This window comes from Pezoporus occidentalis, unplaced genomic scaffold, assembly GCF_034315485.1.
Source record: "Pezoporus occidentalis ecotype Australia unplaced genomic scaffold, CSIRO_AGI_Poc_V1 ctg22, whole genome shotgun sequence".
NCBI classification, from domain to species: Eukaryota; Metazoa; Chordata; class Aves; order Psittaciformes; family Psittacidae; genus Pezoporus; species Pezoporus occidentalis.
The window spans coordinates 3,647,601-3,673,619 of NW_026914072.1; the positions used below are offsets into that span (position 1 = coordinate 3,647,601).

General features: G+C 38.0%; 1 protein-coding gene across 3 annotated transcripts in view; it reads right to left on the reverse strand.

Moving 5' to 3' along the window:
- Positions 1-26,019, reverse strand: part of SYT9 (synaptotagmin 9) — a 71,542-nt gene that overhangs the window by 37,719 nt on the left and 7,804 nt on the right. For all 3 annotated transcript variants that reach the window (XM_062620275.1, XM_062620274.1, XM_062620276.1), the window contains exon 2: positions 747-1,098. In XM_062620275.1, coding sequence (XP_062476259.1) covers positions 747-1,098 — 352 coding nt within the window. The remainder of the gene's footprint in view (positions 1-746; positions 1,099-26,019) is intronic.

The following is a 26,019-nucleotide window of genomic DNA, read 5'->3' on the forward strand; positions in this document are numbered from 1 at the left end:
GTTCCCATGTTCAGGTGTGCCTGCAGGCACAAGTCTTGGCTAAATTTGCTTTCTTAGATGTCCAGGAAGGAGGCTAGTAAAGAGCATTAGGGCTAGTGCTGTACCTTTCCAGCTGAAGTACATCTGCTTTGACTCAAGACATCTACTGTCTCTTCACATGCTGATCCTTTTTCTTACTGTGTGAAATATAATTCTTTCATCACTTGCCCTTATACACACACTTACCCTCTCTTTTTCCTCTTCCCTCCTGTACTGGTCCTCCAGTTGCCCTGGAGACCCCACTGACTCTTGTTCAGTCACTATTCCCCCCACAGTCATGATTTTTAATCCTATTTCTAACTTCCAAGTGCTGCATTAGCTTGCCCTACTTTTCTCCTTTGGCTCTTGTAAAATTTTTGAGGACATATCACTGAGTATTCAGCAACAGTGCTGAGTGCAAATGAACATGCTTTACAAGCTAAATCTAGGCTGTTCTGGTGCTTTAAGAGCCACACAGTGCTCTGTCTTGTCCAGCTTCTGAGGGAGAGGCACAAATGAGATAGTAGTCGATAGAAGAGTGGAATAGTATTGTGATCCTGTCCTTTTAACCTAAGAGGTTTGCATACCTCAAAGAATAACTTTTGTGCAATTTTATTTTAGAAAGAATGTGGCAAAAAATTATACATTCAGTGTACTGGATAATTAAGCTGTGCTTTTTTGACTGCACCTGTATTCATTAATATCAGAGAGAAACTGGAGTTACTGACCGATCAGAAGAGGTTGGTTCAGTGACCTGACGATGCATTCGCACATTCTGTACACAGTTCTCCTTCGTTCCTGCCTGAGCATCTAATGGAATATCAGGGGAGGTGTGGCTGATCTTCATGGAGGACTCCGGATAGGCTGTAGGCTGTCCCAGATAATCCTCACTGTAGTCATGGTCATTGGTCTCTGTATCTGTGTAGTTCAGCGATTCTTGTTTGTTGTCTTTGCTCCCAAATGGCAGACCACGCTCTCGCCAAGGGATCCAACAAAGCTTCCAAGATACGAACAGAGAGACACCAAACAGAGCAAGTCCACAGGCTGTGACAACTAAGGAGAGCAAGCTTATTGAGATATCTGGAAACAAGAAAAACACATGCATGTCACATCTTTGTACTCCTTCCAGCTCTGTATTTTCAAGGCTTATCTTGATAGAACTTAGTTTACATTTTCTCTCTGAAAGCTGTGTGGGATGAAGGCCATTCTAAGATGAAAAGGGCTGTTCACTCGTTCACTCAAAATTCTACTGATGAAAAAGCAGTGCCTGCTGTACATTTTGTCTTGTCTTTATTTTCATGTAGTGCAGTTACCTCCATTTCCTTTACCAGATCTTACAACATTCTTTTCCAGAGACTTGTATTATACTCGAACACATGAAAATATGCACATATGCACATGTGACATGATTTTTTTAGTATCTTGTTTCATTATTTTAATTCCCTTCCTTTCATCTTACACTCATTGTTATCTTTGCAAATTATACTGGACTATCAATACATGGCTTGCTATTTATAATTTAGTTAGGTACCAGTATCTCTTAAGAAACAGATTTTTCTGGGTTTTTTTACTCCAAAGGGTTTGTTGTTTAGTTTTTTGTTTTCTGTTTCCAAACTTCTGGTATAAAAAGAAATGTGGAGAGGAGTTTTCTGTAGTTTTTCCCCACATTACTAGCATTACCCTACTCCATAATCATATCAACACAAGTAACTTACAACTGGGAGAGGCTTTTTCTCTGTTTTGCTTTGGTTTAAGTTGCACATTGGGAAAATGACTCAGTGGAACAGCTGTTTTTATTTTGTCTTTTATTTTCCTTTAAAGTGCTTTTGAAACGAGTTTCTCTGCGGATTACACAATGCATCATGCCTTAAACACAATTAGTAAGAATTCTATTTTACTGACTCAAATTACAAACACAACCTGATCAAAGCAATCCTTCACAGTGTGTAGAGCCTCAGAATGTCAGGCTGCATCTCTCTAGCCTAAATCTGCAAAGGATGGCATGAGGTTGAAATGTACTGCTCCTACTAGGACAATTATTTAAGAATGACAATTCAGATGAAACCGCCTCAGTCAGCTGGGAGGGCGGTGGGGAGAGGTGGGGAAGAAAACAGTATTTTTCAAAAAAGTGGGAAAGTCAATACCTTCTGTCTCTGCTGTGAGTCCCATCCTCACCAGCCAGAGAGATTAAATGTCTGCAGAGGCAGCAGTGAAACTACAGTCAGTTTCACCCAGGAGCTGTCTGGTTTATTTTGCACGCTGAAAACCAATTTAAAACAATTTTAGCCAGCATGGCCCTTTCTGTCCTTCTCCCAGACATATGAAGACAAAGCTCATTAACAGTGGGGACAGAACAGCAGCTGCTTTGAATTATACTGAAGAGTTTCAGAGCTGAAATTAATTAAAGAAATTCCTCCTGTGCATAAAAGGCAATCTGGGAGAAAGTGGAATAGTGCTTCTTGGTATTTTTGGAATATTTACTGGTAAACAAGTCTGGCAGCAGAGGCAGAGCACAACCTCTCACTCTGATTAAAAAGCAGAGGAACTGGGATGCAGTAGTGAAAGAAGACCTTCAGAAAGAAGCAATTTGTCTTGGATTCCTTGGAGGAGAAGGAAGAAATATGTCAGAGGTCTGCAAAAAGGTCACATTTTCAAAAAACTGATTCAAGTAAATGATCCAGCATTGAAAGAATGAGAAACTGAAAGCTGTCATAAACCAGCCAGAAGATTGAAAGGTAAGAACTGGAGACTGCCCAATGCCAAGACTATGTGAAGTTGAGAAACCAGTTGAAAGGTAGACCAGCAGTACAGTCCCCTAACTTGAGAATAACTTTTAGCAGAGGACACGGTCATTGAGAAAACTGACATCATGAGATAAAATACACGAGAACAATATGGAGAACTTTTCATTTGGAGAGTTTGAAGGGCTTTAATAATATACCTCTGTGTTTAATAACATAACACTGAGAACTCTTTATCTCGCAGTTTACTTTCAGAGAAGCTGGGTAATGCACAGTTCAGAAAACTTGCCAAGTCACAGAATAAAAGGGATTACTCTTCATCATCTTGATTTTACTTCTTTCTGACTCCTTAGGAACCATTTTCATTTGAAATTTTCAGTTCTGTGGGTAGAAAGGGACAATCATATTACCTGTCTTACTTCTGTGAAAGACAGTGGGGCCAAAGAGCACTGCTCCAAACTGTACACTTTCACTGGACAGTGTTTTTCATATATTGCACATCTCACTGGCAATCTTCAGCAACTGGGCATGTCCCGTGCCAGGGGGTTGGAACTAGGTGATCTGTATTTAAGGTCCCTTCCAACTCAAACTATTTTAGGATTCTTGAATAGCTGAGGTGAGTGCAGTCCCAAGTGAAGAGATTTTTGGCTGCACGCTGGTGCTGCTTTTACATTAGCCTTTTGTACTGTTATATACTGTATTCTCTGTAACTTTTACTCCCATCTTTCCATATGTCTCAGTTTTTCTAAGCCTGTTTATCTGTATTCCCATGTGGTAGCAGTACTCATTTGATGCCACTGATTTCCTCTGCTTTGTAATGAAAGCAGGATAAGTCTTTACTTGCTTGTCCTCACAAAAATCAGAGCTCTGCAGCACAGAAAGTGTTCCTCAAAAATCCAGCTACTTCTCAATTCACTCTGCTTTCACAAGAATTAGGGCAATGTGTTCTCCAGAGCAGTATCTGATGTAAGTCTAAACTACAACCGTGAATCAAAGTGTAGGCAAGCACTACAGGCAAAGCTGAGCAGCATACAAGCAGGCATGGGCTTTGGCACCAGTGAGGAAAGGCATTATTTCAGAAGGAACAGGGTTTTTTTCTTCAGTAGCACTGAAAAATAGAAAGATATAAATTCAGTGTGCCACGGTTTTGATGATCATCTGTGCTCACTTGTAGCATTTGGCCAGTTCCATTAGTGGCTAACTATTGTATCTACTCTGTCCCTACTTTGCATTGGTAAGAGGTCTTGAATCTCTGCACTGAAGAATCTCATGAACACAAGGAAGGCCCCTGTGCCACAGCTACTTGCATTGATCTCTTTCATGGTGCAACCACAATGCCAGCCAACTGTCTTAAGATATGCATCCAAGTCAAAGTTTCGCAAATACAGTTTCTTGATCATGGCTGCAGCGTGACCTGAACCCCCAAATTCTTCCATGTCAGAATACCTGGGCAGTATTAGTGTGTTGATAATGGGTAATGTGTTCATAGAAAGTAAATCTAAACTTTCTGTAAAAAACATGCACTTTTAAAACAGGTTAAAGGAACCAATCAATATAATAGCATATACTTGCAGTTCATTTTTACAAGCACATCGTCTGCTACATGCTTTCATATACCAATAAAGGAGGTAGAAGATAAGAAGACAGAACTTCAAGAGTGATCTCAGATCAAACACTCTCAAGACTAGTGAGCTTCATTTAATTTTTTTTCTATGAAGACTGTGACTTCATTGTTAGAGGGCATGGAAGACGTAATTATTTCCATGCAGTTATAACAATTCAGGTACTCAGCTGTGGCTTGCAGTAAGGCCACAGACACGTAGGGTCCCTGAATATCTTGCTCTTGGCATGTCTTACAGATATTCTAATGTGCTAATCAATTTTTGACTAGGTTTTCATGTTCAAATCCTTTTTACTCTACTGACTTTCAATTTATTAGTCTCCCATGCCTGTCAGCATAATTTGTACATTTGCTCATATTTTGGTAGCAATCACAAGGTTAAAACCAATGCAGAATCTTCTGCCTATGGATCACATCGTCACTTATTATCACAGACTGGAGAGATGAGCATGGCCTTTCTCTGTGACAGATTTTATTACAATCAGTTCTATGACAGCTTTATCAAAAAGACTCAGTTTGATTATGAAGTCATAGCTGGATCTTTTTTAAATTTTTTACTTACATTTTAAAGTAGATCTGTTATACAAAAAAGTAAGGCCTGACTCTTTATGTAAAGAGACTATGATATGCATTTAAATACTCTTGTCTTCAGATTACCCAATTAAACAGAATTGCTGGGGAAGGGACCCTACAGGTCATTTAGTTCAACACCCTGCTTAAGCAAGGACACCTTAGAGTAGCCTGGTACTCTACTGTCTGGGACTGTGCCCAGACAAAATTTCTCAAAATATGGAAACCCCACAGCCTCTGTGAGCAACCTATTTCACTGTTTGACCGCCTTCAAATAGACTAATAATTATTTTGTTAGGGGTAAGATACTAAATGGGTAACACTTTTTTAGATCACAATACAAAAATATCAATAAAGCACTAAGATATAACTGCACTTTGTACATTATATTGTAGAAAAATACATGAAATACAGAAAAAAACAGTAGTGGCTTTGTTCATATATGAAATAAGGAATTTTTTTTTTTTCTTCTTGTGTTTATTAAGTTACTATTTGGATTGTTAAACATTATACAAACTCAAGTATCTGAATCAGCCAACAATGGGAGAGACCAATAGGTAATGAGAAAAATGCATGTCTACAGGTGTGTAATTTGAGTTACAGAGTTAAAAGGCACAAGGCTAAACTATTTGGATTAATCTGACTTCAAAAGATGCAAATATGAACAAACATATGAAGAAGAAAAACCAGCTGGGAATTCCTGATCAACCAGGAATAGACAGGACATTTGATCAAAGGAACTGCTGATCAGTAATATAATTATTTGGGTAATAAAGTGGTTGGCTCCATGGATGCAATCGCTCGCTGTTTGTTTTTTAATGGAAATGCATCTATGGAGGGTTAGCCATAATTCAGCTCCATAATTGTAAGAACATAAGCCTAAAAGCCTATCTTTCCAGAGGAGAAGTCTTAGGAGGAAGTATCTGAAGTACCTACTGAAGCAGTTTTAGCTTAATATTGCAGGGTAGTTTCATTTGTGCTTCACAACTTTTTCTTAATTAACATAGCTGGCACTTGCTCAGGATGAAAGGTGCGTCTTTGAGAGACTCCTGAGACTCAGCTAATAACATTCTTCTCTGAAATATTCCAGAACCAGTTAATTATCTTTAATACTGTGTTTAAAAACTTTCTGGGAAATTCTTTAAAGTAAGGCAGCTGAAAACCAAGGGGCTGAATCTGCAATTTTATTAGGTTTATTGCACATATTAATCCAACTTTTACTCTGATCCTGAAATTTATGAATGTGGGCTAACAAAACAGGCCTAAGTGAGATCAGTGTCAGGGCTTCATATAATAAAAACATTTTCATGACCTAAAAATATATCTGTAAGTGGGTTTTATTGGAATTTGAAGCTGCTATCAGCTTTTAGTGACTTTTTTTTTTTTTTTCAAGTTATGTGTTCTATATAGGTAGGCCTTAGGGTACATAAAGCTTTTGTGTTGATTAAGACACTGTTCTGATCCTCTGAGTGACTTGCTTATATTTTTATTCCTAAACAGTGTTATGAATTCCAGTTTGTCAGTGTGTGCTTTCTCTTCATCTGTGTTGCTCGAGTTACAAATGTGTGTAATGTATTGTTTAAAATCAACTAAGTTTCATAAATGAACTGGATCAATGAAATATAATCTTAGGTCTTCATCAAGGTAATTATTAATTAGTTTAAATGTACACACATTCCATAGCACAATTTCAATATGAAATCAGAATTACTAAATAGCCATACAAAATATAACAGAAAGTGCATAAGCAATAGAGATTTGCTTGCTCAGCATATTTTTCCAACAGCAATTGTTGTGATATATAATTTGGTAATTAAGAAGAAAAGTTATAGAAGCAGTATGTTTGGTTTGTAATTCAGGTAAGGTAACTTCATATTGAGATATGAATTGATTATTATTTGCAACCAAAATTGTACGTGAGCACAACACTGAAAAGCATACTCACCGTGATCAAGCCTAACATCTGTAACACAGTAAATTAAACTTGTTCTAAGAATAATTTCTTATTTGCACATATATTTCCTCTTAATATATTTAGTCTGCATTAATGCAAATTTCCTTGACAACTTATCTGACATGTAATATTCTGATAGAGTTTGTAAGCAACAAAAAATATCTACTAATCTGGCTGAACAAGTGGGGATTCTTAAAGATACAGTTGAGAGGAGTCATATGTTCAAGGACTTGCATTTGTCTTTCTGACATCTTGCAGTAGTACCTATTGACAAAGAATTATGTTGTTCCTCTTGTAAAAACTAAAGCTTCTGTTTCACAAGCAAAGCATAGTAGAAAATAAAATTTGTTGGGACTGTGTATACACAACTGTAATAAGATTCATCCAGGTTCCTGTATCTCAGACTTGGTTCTTTTGGTTATTTCCATATTCTCTTTGAATACATACTTTGCACAGCTGATAAAATATGCAAAATTACTGTATATGTTTGGTCTTCTAATATCCAGTGAAAAATACTATAATCAGGAAAAAATGCATAAATAATAACAGAAGAGAGAACACCATTTTTAAAGATACCATTACAGACTGTCAAGTACTCTGTGTAACATGACATGGAAATGGCTTAAACAGCTCTATTTCATCCTGTTACGCAGAATCAGTTCGAGTGCTCCATTTGTAGGACTGGAATGTAGCTGGTGCAAATGAATATGAAATCTTATAAAAGCCATTTGGCATTTGAGACACACTCATATCTTGTTAGCTAAAAGGGAAACGTGATATGCTGAAAGGAATTTTGGAGGTATACATTTATACTGCAAACACCTACAACCATCAGTCCCGTTAGGTCCTTCAGAGTGTAAAAACTGAGCAGTGATGCTTTGTAAGAGTTACAGTTCCCACAACTGTACTCAAGAGCTGTAATGCACACTGCCACCCATCTACTCTTTCTGCTATGTTAAGACAGGTTAAATAGAATCAGATTAATTACCTGATTGGACTAAATAATATGATATACTTAAGGCTTTTCTTTTTCTTGTAGGATCACTTGCAAAGTGAACTGAGTTACTAATTAATAATTTGGAAATGTTTACCCTGAGTTCTTTTTAGGGGATGGTAAATAGTAGTTTATGGGGTTATTGAAGAATTTAAGTTCTCATCTAGTCATAGGAAGTGACTAGACACTTTTGGCACATACTGTGTATGTTCCCTCATTGGCAGAATGTAAAGTTTGACTAGAGACATGAATGATGAAGAATGAATAAAGAACAACCATGTTTTCTAGTAGAAACTTTTGGACAAACTGTGTGTTATTGTTCTGGGTTCAGCAGTAGCAGTCATTTTTCTCCTTCTTAGTAGCTGGTGCAGTGCTGTGTTTTTGACTTTCAGCCTGGGAACAGCGCTGATAACACCGATGTTTTTAGTTGCTGCTCAGTAATGTTTACTCTGACCAAGGACTTCCTGAGTCTCATGCTCTGCCAGGGAGAAGGGGAAGCCAGGAGGAAGCAGAGACAGGACACCTGACGCAAACTAGCCAAAGCGGTATTCCACACCACAGCACGTCATGCCTGCTATATAAACTGGGGGCAGTTACCCGGAAGAGCTCAGGTCAGGCTGGGTATCAGTCGGTTGGTGCTGAGGTGTTGTATTCTCTTCCCTTGTTATTTCCCTTATCATTATCATTCTTGATGGTAGCAGCAGTGGTTTTGTGTTATACCTTAGTTACTGGACTGTCCTTATGTCAACTCATGGGAGTTACATTGTTTTGATTCTCCTCCCCATCCCTCCAGGAGCAGGGCGGAGGAAGGAGGGGGGGAAGTGAGGGAGCGGCTGTGTGGCTGACTGAGTTTAAACCACAACAATTCTTTTGGCGCCCAATGTGGGCCCGAAGGGCTAAGATAATGACAGATCTGACCAGAGGGTGTCTAATCGTATTTGTGATAAGCATTCATTGTTTTGGATTAATATTCACTTGTCACAATGCTGATTTATTGACTCTCAAGTCTGTTGCTCTTGATCTCACAGTTTCAGCATGTTGTACCTTACTTACATTTGCTGTGTTAGTGTTTATGGGCTGGAGGCCTTGGGCTAAGGTTCTTCTTTCACTGTACTTTATGGTAATGACTTGTAATACAATAGAATCATTGATCATGAAACTTACCTGGCTTGCATTCCCAGTGTGGTCACCACCTCTATACTCTGGGAGGTATACAATGGAAGTGTTTAGCAATTACACATCTTTTTTCCCATCCTCGGGTGGTCAGCCTATGAGGGAGACATTCCCACACACCCTAGTGACAAGGACAGCAGCTACTCAAACTCTGACTACAACAGATAATGCAGCTACTCCAACTCCAAGCACAGCAGCTACACCAGCCCCAGTGACAAGTACAGCAGCATCAACTGAGAGTTCTGAAGGTTTTGAATGGCCTTTGGCTACCCTTGAGGCCTACCTGCTGATTGTGATGGGGATCAGCATGTTGGCACACATTCAGAGCGTGCTTTATCCATGACCATTTCGTCTGATCTCAAAAGTTAAGCGGAGTCAAGTTTGGGTCTTGTCTAGGATTAGACGATGATATAGGAGGACCAAGAGCTTTTCCCAGAAGCTGGACAGTCATGAGTGGCAGGGTGTGTGGGACAGTATGGGCAAGTATCTAGTCCAGTGGGCCCCTCCAGTGCTTTGGAAGCGTCAGATATGGAAGGCAGCTGTACGGAGCCCCCAGTGACAAACTGCACAAACTGCTGAAGGGAAGGGTGAATTATTTTGAGCCTGGTGGGCCCATGACAAATCAGGCCATCAGGGCAGAGATGTAACATAGAGATGGACTCATGATCGAGGGGTGGACTTAGCAATAGACACTATTGCCCAGGTTATTCTCGAGTGTGAAACGTGCTGCGATTAAGCAAGCCAAGTGATTAAAGCCTCTTTGGTATGGAGGACGATGGCTGAAGTACAGATATGGGGAGGCCTGGCAGACTGACTACATGACACTCTTTCTCCTGCTCTGAAAGACTGTTACAAGAGATGGAGCCCAACATCATGGACTGGATGGACTCAGCAGCTTTATAGGGATTGGTCCATGCACTAAGGAATGATCTCTCTCTCTCTCTCTCTCTCTCTCTCTGTTGATGTATATATATTTATATATGTGAGGTAAGAATGATAGTATATTGAAAATGTGGGATCTGAGCATGACATGAATGGTATGGAATAAGGGGTGGATACTGTCCTGGGTTCAGCAGTAGCTGAAAGTATGAAACTTTCAAGATCTGTGAATAGTTTTATGAATAAGCCACCAGGGCACACATTAATCTTGTATGTTATGATGCTATGAATAACAATGTAGAGAAACTGCCATTTACTTCTGCAAAGTATAGCCAGCAGCAGGAAGTCCCCATGTTACAGAAGAGCGACCAGCTTAAATGAATCATGTCGATAAACTCTAAATTCCGTTATACTCCTTGAAAGCCCAGTAAGTTACAATAAATAGTAAAGAAGCATTTGAGAGCACTAAAATAAATAAGAAAGAAGCATTTGATTTACCACTTGTAGAAACTGTACGCCAATACTGTACCAAAGTGCTCAAGACAATACAGAATAAAGAAAACAGTAAAATATACATAATAATAAAAATAATAAAAAATACATAATAATAATAATGATGTAGCAGCATTTTCTGTAAAGTTTTAACAAAATCCTTTTGATTTTCTTTAGGGCATAATCTTACAGGCAAGAAAAAAAAAATAAAAATTACTCAAATGCTTCATTCAATGCCTTTCTTTTGCTGGGGAAATTTGTGGAATTAAATGACTTTAAAGGGCCACAGGAGATGTGGACAGACCACTGAAGTGCTTAAAGACCTATTTGATCTTTAGTAAAATTTAAGTTTCACATTCATACCTAAAGACATGTATATGTAAATATATATAAATACATAGAGACATCCATAATGCAATGCCTATGATGTTATATGATGAAAAAAAAAATTCACAGAACTAGCTATAATGATTAATAGGAGTTGTGTCACTCATATAATTCTACAACAAATCTATACAACATCTTTTTCTTTCAAATTTCCATTTTATTTTCCATTGGAAGCACTGAATTTCATCTACCAGTTGGCTACTTGTCTCTTTAAGTTTCAAAAGCCCAGTGGAAATCGTTAGTCTTCCTAAATTTGAATAACCTAAAAAAAAATTGTCTATTTTTGAACCTTTCTTAATTTAGGGATTTTTTAAAGGAAATAAAAATGTAAGACATAAAAAGTCAGTATTACTCTTCTGGGCAATTTATGTAGAATAAAAGTTCAACCTTCTCTTTAAAGTCAGATTACTTGGAATGGAAATAAGGTCAATTATTTCATTAGCTTCCTTTTCAGAATCAGCTACTCTAAGCCTATATTATGGGAATTTGGCACATCCCAGTGGTTCAATATTTACAATCCTTGCTGCACATTTAAGGAAGAGCCAAAATTCATCTGCTTTGTGTATACTGGCAGATCGTAAAACAGTTGCCACAAGTGTTGAAACATCACAAGGGAATTCAGGGAAACTGCCTGCATAGACTGATCTGGATAGAGAGGAAATTTATTACTTATTTTGACCTTCATGAATCTAATGAGATGTTTATATCTGGTTTTAAGTGTGGCTGGTCTTTATGTTTGTTTTTTAATAAATGAATGCACTCTCATCCCTACAAAATACCTAGATTCAAAAGATTACAATATTTTCAAACTGCTTTGATTGGGACTTCATAATATTAACTGATTGTCATGGACTTGTTACACATTATTCTTCTTTAAAAATAAACTCTCACAAACCACTAGCATCTTAAACTCATTAAATAGCCTGATTTTTCTTTTAGAAGGGACCTGGTGGCATAAAGACACCTTTGAAAGCATTTATCCTTATTACATGAGGAGCCAGATGCACTGTAATACATTGACTTTTTAAGAGAAGTACTTCAGAAAGTCAGCCATGGTGAATGTATTATGCATCTGTTCTTTGTGAATGTAGGGTTCCCGTTTTATAAAACGAAGCTTTTTGGTCTGATCCATATGTATTAGGGTCTAACAGAAGTCTTACTGATGGGGATATTTATTACTAGGAAAGATAATGAATTAGTAATTTACAATAAGATCTAGCCTACTATTAGAATGAATACACAAAATATACTTCTTTCACACTCCTCTTCATCTCCAGAGAGCAAAAGAAACAAGTTCAAGGCCTTTACAAATTTATGTGTGGGTAATTCTAGAAATCCTGTCTGTCTAAAATACTAAGAGAAAACTGTAGAACAGATATGAAACCAGAAAAACTAAGTGCAGCAAATCAAGAGAAATCTAAAATGAAATCACTTAAAGACATAACAGCTGAAGAATAGAACTGAGAAACAGATTTGATAAAAAAATATCATTCACACTGCTCTTCTGCTTTTTTATTCCTAGAAAGTGATCAATTTAAAGCTGAGATGCTCTCGAAAGCCCTCCTAATTTTGGAAAATCCAAATATAAAGGAGAATATAAACTTGCTTATGTGTGCTTTGAGTAAGAATTGAACACATCTGGATTTCTGCTTTCCTGGGTGTAATTGCATAGTCATGCAAGACATTCCTTAAAATAATCTGTAAGAGGAAATAGTAGCAACAACTCTTTGAACTATTATTATAAACTACACAATTTTGTACTTTGTGAACGCAAAATTGAAACTGGACAGCTTGAGGGGTTTTTCTTCCTGTGTTCAACCAGTTTTATGGAGAAGAATGCTATTATACTGTAATTATGATCAACAAAGTAAATATTGAACACCATGTAGTAGTGACAGATACCCACCTACCCCAAACTAATGCACCCACCCTGACCAGTATTTGGCAGTGGAATCTAATCCTGTCATTCCAGTGAGTGTGCTCAAACTGCACACTGGGTCCCAAAAATGAAAGCACTGAAGTTTCAATACTGAGAAGGATGGTAATAATATTCACATCCAATAGTTACTTTCCAAGGTTTACCAGTATTCTTGCTCAATATCATGCAGGAGGCATCCAAACATGCGGCTTTCTCACTGAACAGTAAACTGGCAGGAGCTTGCTGTAATATTGATTAATGTAGGGATCAATTCAGGGCTTTACTCTCTCCAACTGCTGATCTAAGCATTTGTATTGAGCTAAAATAGATTAAAAAAAGAAAAAAAATCAAGATAATAAATCAGAACAGAGCATTTTAGCATTAGGGAAGTACCCATGGGGTTGCTACTCCCCAAAGTCTAGATGCAAGTGTTCATAGTTGTCATGCAAGTTGTTGTCAGTGACTGGTAAAGATTAGTATGCTCACGTGCCCTTAAATTCCTTGAGTTATACCTGGAGAAACATGGCCCTACCACATGGTCAAAGGGACACGCCCAACAAATCAGTTACTGTTAAAGGTTAGGAGTTTCTTATATTCTGTTGGATTCATAGGGAAAACTGTTAAAAACAGACGGGTGGGGGACAAGCAACAAAAACAAAAGGATTTGATACAACCCTACGTGCTGTTAACTCCCAAGTTTGCTGATCCCTCTTGTACCTTCCTGTCAACAATAAACATAGCTGTGGACTAGAGAAACAATCAGATAAATTATAAATATAGATTATTAAAAAATATAAATTGCAAATAATAGTATCAATAAATAGTTCATTAAGGCTAGAAATTCTGACAACTTTTAAGATTGAGATGTTTCAGCTTTTAGGAAAAACACCTTACTTTTGCCCTATATGTAAAAACAAATCAGGAACGCCTGCTGAGTCAGGAGTTAAATCGTTTTTCATTCATCTTGACATAAAGGTCAAGATACTAATGCTATAGCATTTCAGGGGTTTAAGTCTGATAGTAACTTACGTGAATCATTAGCTTTGCATCTGTCCAGAGATTTCAAAAGCTGCAAGGGGCCTCATGGTACATTTTGTACCTAAGAAAAGCAGGAAGTGTTTTAGATATTTAAGAAACACTGTGAGCCTTTCCGCACAAATAAGGAAACATCCACTTGTGAGCAGCAGGGACTGAGGTCAGTGGAAGATCAGAATGCCTTAACGTTTTATATCAGAGGTAATTTATAGGAATGACTGCCTGTTGAACCCAGTATCAACCACTGTGAAGAGGTTCAATGTATCTAACGTACATCAAGAGGTACTTCAATACACCTAAAAATGTTCAGCTATTAAAAAAATAATTTGAAGAGCATCCCAAAGATTACCTACTTCCCTTGATGATAATGAATAGGAGCAGTTCAGACACTCCATTTTTCAAACGCTTCAGACTTAGGCAGATGGCTCCACATTGATTTACATTGTTTTGAGTGTTCAAAAGTTTCTCCTTTGCTTTCTGTTCTCCCTCACTCCATCTCTCCCCTCTGATACACATCCACATATGTACATCCCAAAACTAAGATAAATCAGCATGGGTGGAAAGCTAAGATTCTGAAGTATATATTAAATTCACAGGAAGTGATCATTGATATAAGCTTAATAAATGAAGTTGCTTCTAGGGATTTGGTGTTAAAAAAAAAGAGTAAGTTCTGATGAGTAAAGCATATTAAGGGGGATAATAACTCTCAGATCTGTAAGGCTGGAGCCACAGTTTACTGCAGGAACCCTGCTCTGTTGTAACAAGCTGTGCCAAAAGCAAGCTGCCCTCCTTGGCCATACAGGTACTGAGTCACCATCGCTGGAGGTATTTAAAAGATGTAGATACAGTGCTTAGGGTCATGCTCTAGTGGTGGACTTGGCAGTGTCAACTGTTGGACTCAATGATCTTAAAGGTCCTTTCAACCTAAATGATTTTGTTCTATGACAGTTATCAGTTGAGGGCTTATCACAGTGACCTCAGAATTACAAAAATAAACCCTCTGTGCACATATGAGACCCTGATTTTTCCTAGCAGCTAGACATAGGCTTAGCGTACGCCCAGGAGTGAAACTATTCAGGAGTGACTAAGATAAGGGGCTATCTGACACCTTTCTTGTCAAAATCTTCAGCCTATCTTTGATGCACCGTGTATCATTACTGTCCATCAACTAACAAACAGTATCACTTCTGCCCTGCTGGATGATGACAAGGTCCATTCAAAATATTTTCTTCCAGTAATTTCAAATATCATATGAATGGGAAAAGCAATGCAAATCCATATTTTTCAGAGAAAGATGTAATTTAAAAGGATGTTAAAGAGAAATTTGCAAGCTATCTTTTTTCAGATTTTGTTTTTATTTACCAGCTTAGAGACCTCTGCTATACATCTGAGACATAAATCACAGCTTTCTGTCCTTAACTCATTATTAATATTGCCCTTTTTGATAGAATGAGTAAATTATCTTTTTTTTTAATTATTTTTTTAATAGAGGTTTATTCATGAAAGCTGCTAGAAAGCATTACAGTTTTTCTGTGTGCTCTCCAATTGTCTGGACATACATAGTTAAAACCATTGGGAGTAAATCTGGGTCTGACAAATGTTAATGGAATGTAAACAGTGCAAGCAATGTGTTTAGAAACCCTAATGGACATTTGAAGAATTGTTTGCAGTGTTTTTCAACACACATTACCAAGTAGCTTTTAGAACAAAGCTGTTAAATTATGATGATTAGATTGCTTATCACTAAGTAGCTTTTTCCCTCCTTCCATAAATGTCAATATTATTTAAATGTCTTTTTATAAGCAGGCAACAGAAACCAAGATGCAGCACAGATACAAGGTGAAATTAGGTAAATCAGTTGAAAATGGAACCTGGATTTTCTCACTTCTAATATTGAGTCTAGCAACTTTCCAGTTGCTTCTAGTGAAACAACATGTGACTAAACAGAAGGGATGCAGAGAGTTTAATAAGCATTGCTTAGCACACAAGCAAGATTTTGACCACTAAACAGATGGTATGGCTTTTTCCAATAATCTAGTTATAAATGAGTTAATTAAATAACTGAGTTCTGAGAAAGCTGTCATCTCTCCCACTGCACCTGCTCTCTGAGAGGCAGCAGGCATAATGCCAACACATAAAGTACCAACCCACAACGAACAGACCTGTGCAGAAACAAAGTGGTACAGATAACTGAAAGCCATGTCACTGTGCTCTGCAGCACATAGGGACTGCCACGCATAAATTCTTTGCTCGTAAATAAAGATATATATTTTTTTCAGAGTAGACCCCAGAAAGCCTAAAATGTCACAAAAAGCAACTACAGTCAACATCTGTAATAAAAAAAAAAGAAATATAGGCTTTGGTAAATGTCACTATGCTGGAAGATCCGAGCAGATAATCCAAGCAATGGTATTCATGTACAATGCTAAATGATTCCTACAGTAAAGATTTATAGTAGTCTTTCATACCCCATGTAATGCAATCCCATCTTCTTGTAGTATATACGTATATATGTAATTACTACCAAAGTTAATAGCCTCTTTAAACTTGGAATTCTGCATATCCCAATCTTCCTATGCTATCTTCTAATGCAAACTCTGTAGTATTCCTCTTATAATTTTTATTATCGAAACACCATTTTACATATTATATAAAATGTTTAATCTGATAACTAATTGAATGGAGAATAGCAAAATAATTAACTGGATTAAAAATAAGCTCTAAAATAGTTTGAGGGTGCTGGAAATCAGTTCACATTTAGGCTTGCCTTTCCACTTGCGGCAGGTAAAGCAAATTTGAATCAAATAGTCTCTGTTTTCATCCTGCATCCTGACAGAAGATATTTCTAATATTTTAGATGTAGAACTATTGTCATTATTTGTCATATTCAGACTCTTGGAGAGATTCTGTGCTTGCAGCTAGTAGACCCCACATTCTCGTTCCACTGGATTTGCATTTTCTTTAATTAATTTAGCTAGATCTGTATCTTCTGAAATTATTTTCTCCAGAAAAATGAGAACAGCTAGTTTCTTAATATGAGGAACTGAAGAGTACCTATCCTCTGTTTTAACAAGGACAGCAAGGAAATTTATGATTAGCTAGTCCTTGAACAACCCACTCTGAAATGAAAAGAGCAGGTGCTGTCAGTCTGAACTTGAAAACCAGACCTGTGCTCCACCATCCAAACCCTGGGTTGTGGGGGTCGGAATGTATCAAAGCTGTCAGAGACCATGGGAAGGAGAAACTAGAGCTGGCAATTAAGAGTGACCATGAGAAGGAGGAACTACAGCCAGCAATTAAGAGTGACCTGTCCCTGACTGGTACTTGGAAGAGGTTGGAACTGGCAAGGAACAAGGACGTCAGAACTGGAAAGAGGATGTCGATAAGAAAATCAGATAGACCTTTCACCTGATGTAACTGCAAGGCAAACACAGATGTGCTTGGCTAATTGCTTGGAAGCATATAAATATCGTGTAATCTTTTCAATAAACGATCCAGCTTGCACTCTACCTCTGGGTCTATGCCTCCATCCTCACACTGGGTGACACCAGAAGACTATGCAGCTTTCCATTCCCGTAAATGAATCATTTCCGAATTCCTGTCTTTTATCTGTATAAAGGGCTTCACTTTTTTTGCTGGACTACTTCTTGGCAAAGCTCTCTCCTTTATTGACGTTTCTAGGCAGTCCATGCTCATTCTGGAGCTCTGGCAGTTTAAACAGAAAACACTGCCAGTCCAAGCTGGCAGATATATTCATGTGAGGAATTCAGTGCTTCTTGCACCTTGTAACCTAGAATATGTGGAGGAAATGCATTCCTTTCAGGACTTACAGCACAGTTCTATATGCAGAAAACAACTTCTCTGTCTTACAGACAGCATAACAGCTTGTTCCAGCATCTTTAGCTGGAGTCTTCCTAAATAATACAGAATGTGTCCACATTAGTAACACAGCACTGGAGGAGGGGGAAGGATTCTTTTTGCTGCAGTTTTGCCTTGTGTCTATACTTGGAGCCTGGTAGTACTCATTTGAGTGAGACAAACCACAGGTGGGTATGTTTTCAGTAGTTTTCCTCCCTGTACAACCAAGGCTGAAGCTAGACGTGAGGGTTCAGCAAGTGGATACAGTGTCCTCCTGCAGTTAGTGCTCTAGGCCCACCTGGTGTGTCCTTCAACTGAATCAAATTCCACTCCCGGTAGCAGCACAACAGGGACATTCAGTACTATAACCAGAATGGTGTGCAGCACATCAAACTCCTCTCCTTGTGCCACACAAGTTGGGAAAAAGAGCCACCTGACATGTCTTTATGCACAAGTTACTCTCCCTGGTCAATGAGATTTCAAGTACAGGAGGACAATGAGCTTCTACTCTGAAAAAAATCCCTCACCACGAAGATCCCCTTATTTTGAATTGTATTTTTATAAGCCATTCACTCCACAATTTTGAGATCCAAACAACAAAATAATAAACTATTGTGTACTTCAGAATAAATACAGTATAGCAATTACAGTTAATTGCATATGAGATTCTCAGTGAGGCCTAGGATGAAACAAAGGTGACAAGAAATTTAGTAGACTGCACTTTCTGTGCCAAAACCAATTAGGACATTCCAAATCCTGTAAACATTAATAGTAATTAGTAAACTACATGTCACTGTGCATCTTTGACTGATGTCCAGCATGTACTGTCTCGTGTTTAGCTACAGGGAAGGCTCACTGACAAATCTTTTACGAGACTGTCTACAGCATACGTTTACAGTGGGAGAACAACATATCCTTATGTACATACACTGCTGCAGCTGCTGCCAGCGGCTTCAGCATGCTTAGGCCAGCCTCTGCGTGTCGTTGATAGTATAAATATGGAATAATAATTAATTACTAGGCAAGGCTAACCCGCACAGAATGAGGCTGATTACAAACCTGTGTTCATAGCGCTGAGCTTATTATTCAATTTGGCTCACTGTTAGCTGATGTTAGTGCCAAGAGATTACAAATCCCTTTGGGGGTTATTCTGCAGTGAAATACCACCAGTTGCATAATATCTTACTTCTTTTGAAACATAATTTCAAATTTATTAGATTCACTCAAGCAATAAATAAGAAACAGAGGAAAAACCACCTTACCAGAGAGAAAAATTATAATCATGGTATACAGTACAAGGTTTTTTAAGACTACTTCAATTATAATCATTGATATACCCTCCCCATTGCACACTGGCCTTTCCAGGTGGGTGCACATAAAAAAATGGGATGTAGAGAAGGGACTACCAACTTTTCAACATTCTTCTTGCTGCCTCCCAGCTACTCTTCCTCAGGCCTGTTCCAAGGGGAGAACAGCTCCTCTCCTGTCTTCCCCCTCAGAATTACAAAAACAGTGTGAAGAAGAAAATGTTGGCAGCAGCCCCTTGTGCCCAGGAACCATTAACACCACAGCAGTGGGACACGTAAGAAAACAGTTTGGAAACACTGAGCCACAGCTTTCATGTCTTCTCGCCCAGGCATTGCTCAGCTGGATTGCTCTCAGATCCGGGGAACTCCTTGGGTTTTGAAGAACTCCAAGAATTCTCCTGCTTCTAAGGGAAAAAAAGAGCATACGTAACAGACTAAACTGATAGTAAATTTCTAGTCAATGTTTTTCCATCTTCTGGTCTCTACAGTTTTTATTCTTGCTTAGAAAAAAAGTGCAACTAAAAATAGTAATGGGGGTTTCTTCTCAGCTCCCCAGAGCCAGCTACAACCCACTTTCCTTGCTAACTGGAACACACTGATGGGATTTGCTAATTTTTCAGCTACTTCAGCTGAATGATTTCAGGATTTTTTTGAACATTGGGTGCTTTTTTCTTTGTCATTCAACATCCATAGGTAGATAAGGCACCCACCAATTTCTACTACTTCTCATGGTCCCACACAGCCAAAAACCAAACTGAACCAAAACCCACACTTCTGACCATTTGACTATATTAGGAAAAAAATTTACCTAAAACTGTGTATGAACATTATTTTAATGTTACATAAAGTTACATGAACATTATTTTAAAACTCATCTCTAGAATCAGGTGCTTGTATACATCTTTCTCTCAGGAAGTGTCTGCAATCCTGTTTCTCTTAAATTAACACTGTTCCTACCATTAATCTGACATTTAATAACCTGTATTTGCCTCACTAAGTTAGCAAAGATTACCTTTCAGACCGCAGATTTCTAACTTTTGCTGACAGTTCATAGCACTGAGGAGAAAGCTGGTCACATTCTTATATTTTTAAGGACGAATTTGTCAATTACTGCCATTATGCTTGTTAGAGGGTACACTTATTATTTAAGTAAGATGAAATGAAATATATGATCATTCAAAATGGATTGCTATGACACTGGGTTAAGTATTTTGAACAGCAGTCCTTTCTTACTTTATGCAACCCCAAACTATGGGGCTTGGATTTAAAAAAAAATATGTGAAGGGCTTATACATCAAATTCCCACTGAGTTTCAGCGGCGTGTGAGCAGTTACACTCACAGATGTTTCTTTGAAAATTTTATTCTCGGAGATGATTTTGAGTGAAAGTAGTGCTACAGAAGCCATGAGGTCAAATTCAGTGCCTCTGGTTTAGCTGGTTTTGAAATCTGACAGCTGGATCAAGTTTTACCTCCAAATTATGAAACTCAGATGAATGTAGGAAAAAGGAATAGCTTTTTGAATGACTAAAATGTGAATGCTAAGACCATGAAACATTGTACTTGTAAGGGTAAAATTACATTCACTTCAGGAAAAAAAAACAAAACAACCAGTTGTCAAAAAGGAACTAAAAAGGGAAGGAGAAAAGGAAGAAGAAGGGAAAAGGACCATGCACTTCAAAGAGCTGCATGTTCCAAGCTTCCAGACTTGTGCAAGTGAGGCTATTAGCAGGTTTCTGAGTAGAGCTACCCCACTGTTAAACAATTTCTGTTGCGGACTTACACATGTAAGGGGCAGGTGATTAGTTTTATAAGTTTCCTAAACATGAGCAAAACCTGCTTGTTGAGGTATACTGACTTTAGTAAACAAATATATATCCTTAATGACAAGTAAACTGAGTCAGTAAAAATACATTCTTTAATCGTGTGTGTGTGTGATAAACTGGAGAATGGGGGCATATTAAAAGGCTTCTCCCTTCAAGAAACATACTTTGCATTGTGCATTTCTGCTACAATAATGTGAACAGGATTACCAGCATAGCAGTCCTTTTACTTTCAGTCTTGAAAGGTATCATGCCAAGATGTGAATTCGCAGCCCAACCCAGACCAGGAAAGCAAATGTTTTAAACTCTCATGCTGAAAAAGAGGCAGTAAATGGCAAAATGCTGGGCTTTGTGAAAGATAACTAAAAGTTACCATTTTAATACTGTCGTACAGACAGAAGCGGGCTAGAGTGTGGGGTGGGATTTAGGTCTGAAACATTAAGCTTGCAAACAGATATCATGAATAAATTCCATAGCTAAACATTCAGATTAAGCGTGGCAGCACAGAAACAGAAGTTTTGAAATCCTTCTTATGCTTTTATTTATTTCCATCTGAATGTGCATTCCATCAAATCTCTGTCTCTCAATTATGGCTTCCTTGCTGATAAGAGAGGCACATTTCTATTTGCTAAACTACCCAGGAGGAAAATATATTCTGTTTATTATTTATAAGAGTAAAGTACTGAGAGGCCCCAGCATAGTACAGGCTCTTGCTACCTGTTCACTCTGAAAACAGAGCATGCCATATTCAGGAAGACTACTTTTGACTGAAGTCCTTGGACCCACTCTTTTCTCTTGCCTGCTTTTTAGACAGTTTTCTGCTCAGTACTTTACTGACATCATGCTTGAGACATGCCCTGCTTTCACCACTGCTCACAGGGGATTAGCTGGAATTTTAACTGCATATCAGTGCTGAAAAGGCAACTGAAAGGACAGGGGAAAAACAGTGCTGAGAGATTCCTCCAAGATCACATCCCAAGTGACTGGCACAGTTAAGAAGAGAGCCTAAGTTTTCACAGTTCCAACTGGTAATCTTTTCCAGTCAACTAAACCATACTGTCTCTAGACAACATTCCTGAATCAAACAAGTTTGTAGTAACAAAATATAGAGTAATAACTGATTTGCAGGACTTATAGGCAGACACCTCCTGTGCTGTTTTGTATGTCTCTAGTTCCTCTTAGCTACGGTAAGTCCTCCCATTACCTTGAATGAAATGTGTCAGCATCATTCATTTCATTTAATTGCTGAGTCTGGAAATACTCACTAAAAGCTTGCTTTTTTCCTTTCTTTTCTCCAAATACTAATAAGTAAACAAAAAAAAGCAACATTTAGACTTTTAAACTAAACAATACTAATGTTTATTTCAGAAGTACTTAAAGATTTAGCATCTATTTGCTGTCATTTACTGGCAAGAGTACTGCTCGAAACATTGTAAAAGGGGTCCATCCTTGTTAATCAAGGGATAGTGATGCAATACTTCTGTATCTAACATTTTTTTCTACTCCTAAGATAACTGCTTTTATCTATTAGCAACATTTCCAGATTTAATAACCCTGGCACGTGGTCTGTTATTTACAATTAATCCAAGATCTTATGTGAATATCCACTCTGAGGTGATGTTTATTTTAACATCACTGATGCTATGACTGGAATAAATACACTGGAATAGATGACAACCATGTTTCAAACTGCTGGGACTGCTACAGAAAAGTAAGAATTGCTTCTCTTTTACAGTTCTGGACATTTTTTACTGTTGGAGTCCAAGGACTTGTGTATTTCCCAGATGCAGCTGGCTGATCTTGCTGTCATGCATTGCTTTACTGATCTCTTTATCACATCTAGCTTGCTCCTTTATCTTTGAGATAGCATTTTAAGATACTAATTTTATGGATTTCTGATCTGTTTTGCTTTCTGATGAAATAAAAAGGGATTTTTAAATGGCAAACATACTACGCCTTGATGCAACAGTGATGATTTGAGAAAGGAAAATAGCAGAGGATGGATGGACTGCACAGCTTCTTTGCTACTGCATACAGTGTACCTCATACTGGGTACTGTTAACAGGGTTGCGGAGAAGGCACATAGAATGGAGAGAGACAAGCAAAGGGAAGAGAGAGGGCTGAACTCCTCCCTGTGCACTGTTAAATTTACCCCTGGCAAAAAAAAAAAAAAAAAAAAAAAGTCTCACAAAGTCAGCAGAACCGTCCTGAGAGGAAATCCATTGTGGGAGACAATTACAGATGCTGCTTACGAGAAAAGAGCCTGGTGAAATAAAAAGCAGTACTGATTTGGGGTTTTGAATTCCCTAATTCACCTCCTCTCCTCCCTGACTCTCATGATGTTGAATGAAACATTAATACTGCTTCAGATGCTTCTTCCCTCCAAGGCCAATCAGCTGCTCGGCAGGGCGTGAAGCGGTTGTTCATTTGAACAACTAACAAGGGAGTGGAAGGACAGAGCTAATTCTAAGGCTTTCCCAGCACTGCTGAAGCTCGCGTTTGCCTTGACACACAGGGAATGACCTGAAGAACCTCCCTCCACTTTGGAATAAGGGAAGTGGTGCTGCATTAATTCTGTATAAACAAGCCTGACTTGTAGAAGAGATAATTTTTCACAATATGACCATAAACACAGTTTTAAGATTGGAGTAGACACCTTGTTTAGTAAAACATGACACCTTTCTTAGTACCATGGCAACAACTACTATTGGAAATCTTCCTCATAAAAAGGGGTACAGAAAAAAAGGAGGCAAAACAGCCAAAATACTGAAAATGTCAAATCCCAAGACTTCCATTTTAACAAAATAGCTGTTCCTTCTTCTCTTGGCGCACAGAGCCTTTAGGATGAGAAGTGAATCTTGAGACTGAATTTAGATGTTCCTAAAGGTGAAAAATTGCTTTCCCCCAATTTGGGAAGGAAAAAAAGTTGAGGTGTCTGAAGATGTTTCTGGTTCTCTTGATATTAAGGTCTGTTCTGGTTTTCAGCTCCCAAGAAAAACAGAAAAGAAGGAAGAAAAATACACTGAAGGAAGAAAGAGCAGGTTTTGTTCACAGTGATGGGTCACACTCGTAACACTACACCACAGGACAGATATAATAATTACTATCAAATCACTCAGGCAAAGCTGTACCTGTGCAGTGCTATTTTGGGTACTACTTTTAGCTATTTTATCATCACTGGTCATAGAAGCAGTATGAAAGAAATCATCTTGACTAGTCAAATAATTTTTCATAACGTAACTACAACACAAGACAGAGAAGGAAAAAGGTAGGTAGGAACAAGACATAAACTTGAGAACAGGAGCAGATATAAAAATGTTACACCTTCTGCACTTAACAGAAGCTGGTGGGAACAGTGATGCTGCTGCACAGGGAAGGGCCAAGGTGACAGGTTTTCCTTATGAGGTGAAGGCACAATGGCCAAGCTTTTTCTTTCCTGCCTAGCTACAGCCCTGCTGTCCCTGTCAAATCATGCTTCCTCAGTCAGGCTTACCAAACTATCCAATCCTCACAAAACCCCAAACCACCAAGCAAACAAAAAAAGCACTGAGCATCTGATGCAACTCTGAGACAGTCAAAGCACTTGGACAGATCCACTTTTACTTTTTTTTCCTAAGAAGAAGCTCAAAAGGCTTTGAAATTCAGAAAACTGGCAAATTTTAGTGCAATATAAAACAGAAATGTAACTTCATACAAAGGTATAACAAGGTGTATCTACAGCTTTTCCTGACTACTACATCTCTCTAGCCAGGTCCCCAAAATCCTAGACTTCAACTCCATTAACTAATTTCTGAGCGACAGCATATCTGCTTAGTGCTCTTTGGCCTCTTAGGAACATGAGCGACGTTTCCCTTGTCAGAGGCTTGGCTGCCTGTCCTGCTCCTCACGCCCATCTCCGATGCAGCACAAGCGACAGGCTTCATGCTTATGCCTGCTGCACCATGAGGTCTCTCACTTCCTTCTTTGTGCAACAGCTAGAAAATTTAGAACAAACATTAATCATCATTAGTAACTGTAAATTTAAACAAAAAATGGAGAAGTTAGACTTTTGTTACCATGGCTGCCTTAGTGATATCTGCAGAAATAGAAGCCTTTTCTGATAGCATGATCTACTGCAAAGAGAGGACAATCATAAAATTAAATTGGAGCTATTAGTCTAGACTTGTGTCTTACCCCAAGCAAACTGGTAAAGCTTAAAAAAACAAGCAGTACTGATACAAGAATTTTCTGTTCAGAGCTTTCCATATTTTCTTAAGCAATACCAGATTTATTTTCTCTTGTATTTGGTTGCTAATGGATCTAAAAGCTTTTTTCAGCAGGTAACAATTGCCATAATGCCACTGCTACACATCCTACATCAGCCCTACTATAGCAAATAGACTAGCACTCACTGAGAAACAACTCAATACCCCTTTATTTCCTTCTAGCCAGCCTTGGGAAATACTCTCTTCCTTTATGCTGTGCAGGGAGACCTTAGCCAAATAAATAAACTTCTTTTAAATGGAAAAAAAAATCTGCTACAAATGGAAACAGAAGATCACAAGACCTCACTGATCATTTTCTAATTAGCATTGTACATTTCTTTCTACATATTATAGTAGGATAATTGTTACTGAATTACAAACTGTAATTATTTATATACTTTGATAAGATAAGCACCTTTTATAATATCTTAATATGTATTAGTGAAACGATTAACTCCATTGGCATGACCCTATTTCAAATCCTATTTGTTATGATTTTACATGTCCTCTGAAAGTTTTAGCTCCAAAGTCATTAGTGTCTGATTTTTTAATTTTTTTTTTTTTTTGTGGATTTACATCAATAATCTAAAAGCAGTTTCTGACTGGTTATGTATTCTAACTATTCTATTCCTACTATTCTAACATTCATCTTTGGTAGACACACATCAACCGTAAATTGGTTCCAGACACACAAATGCATATGCCAGTTTCAACTGCATCTACTGTCTTTCTGAATTCCAACTAACCATAGGAAGTAGTCAAGATAAAAGCCTGAAGTGTACATGTCTGCCAAAGGAAGCCGAATTGATTTTACTTGGCTAATGAATGTCTAAAATCAAAAAAGAAAAATGCAGCTGAACATACTGAGCAACTTAGAACATCAAAGATTCAGGGTTATTATAATAGCTAATGTAACAAATGTGCAAGCCATCAGCTGTTCTATGTAACATTTTCTTAATGGGACAGAATTTTTTTCCCTACTCTCCAATAACTGGATCAAGTACTCA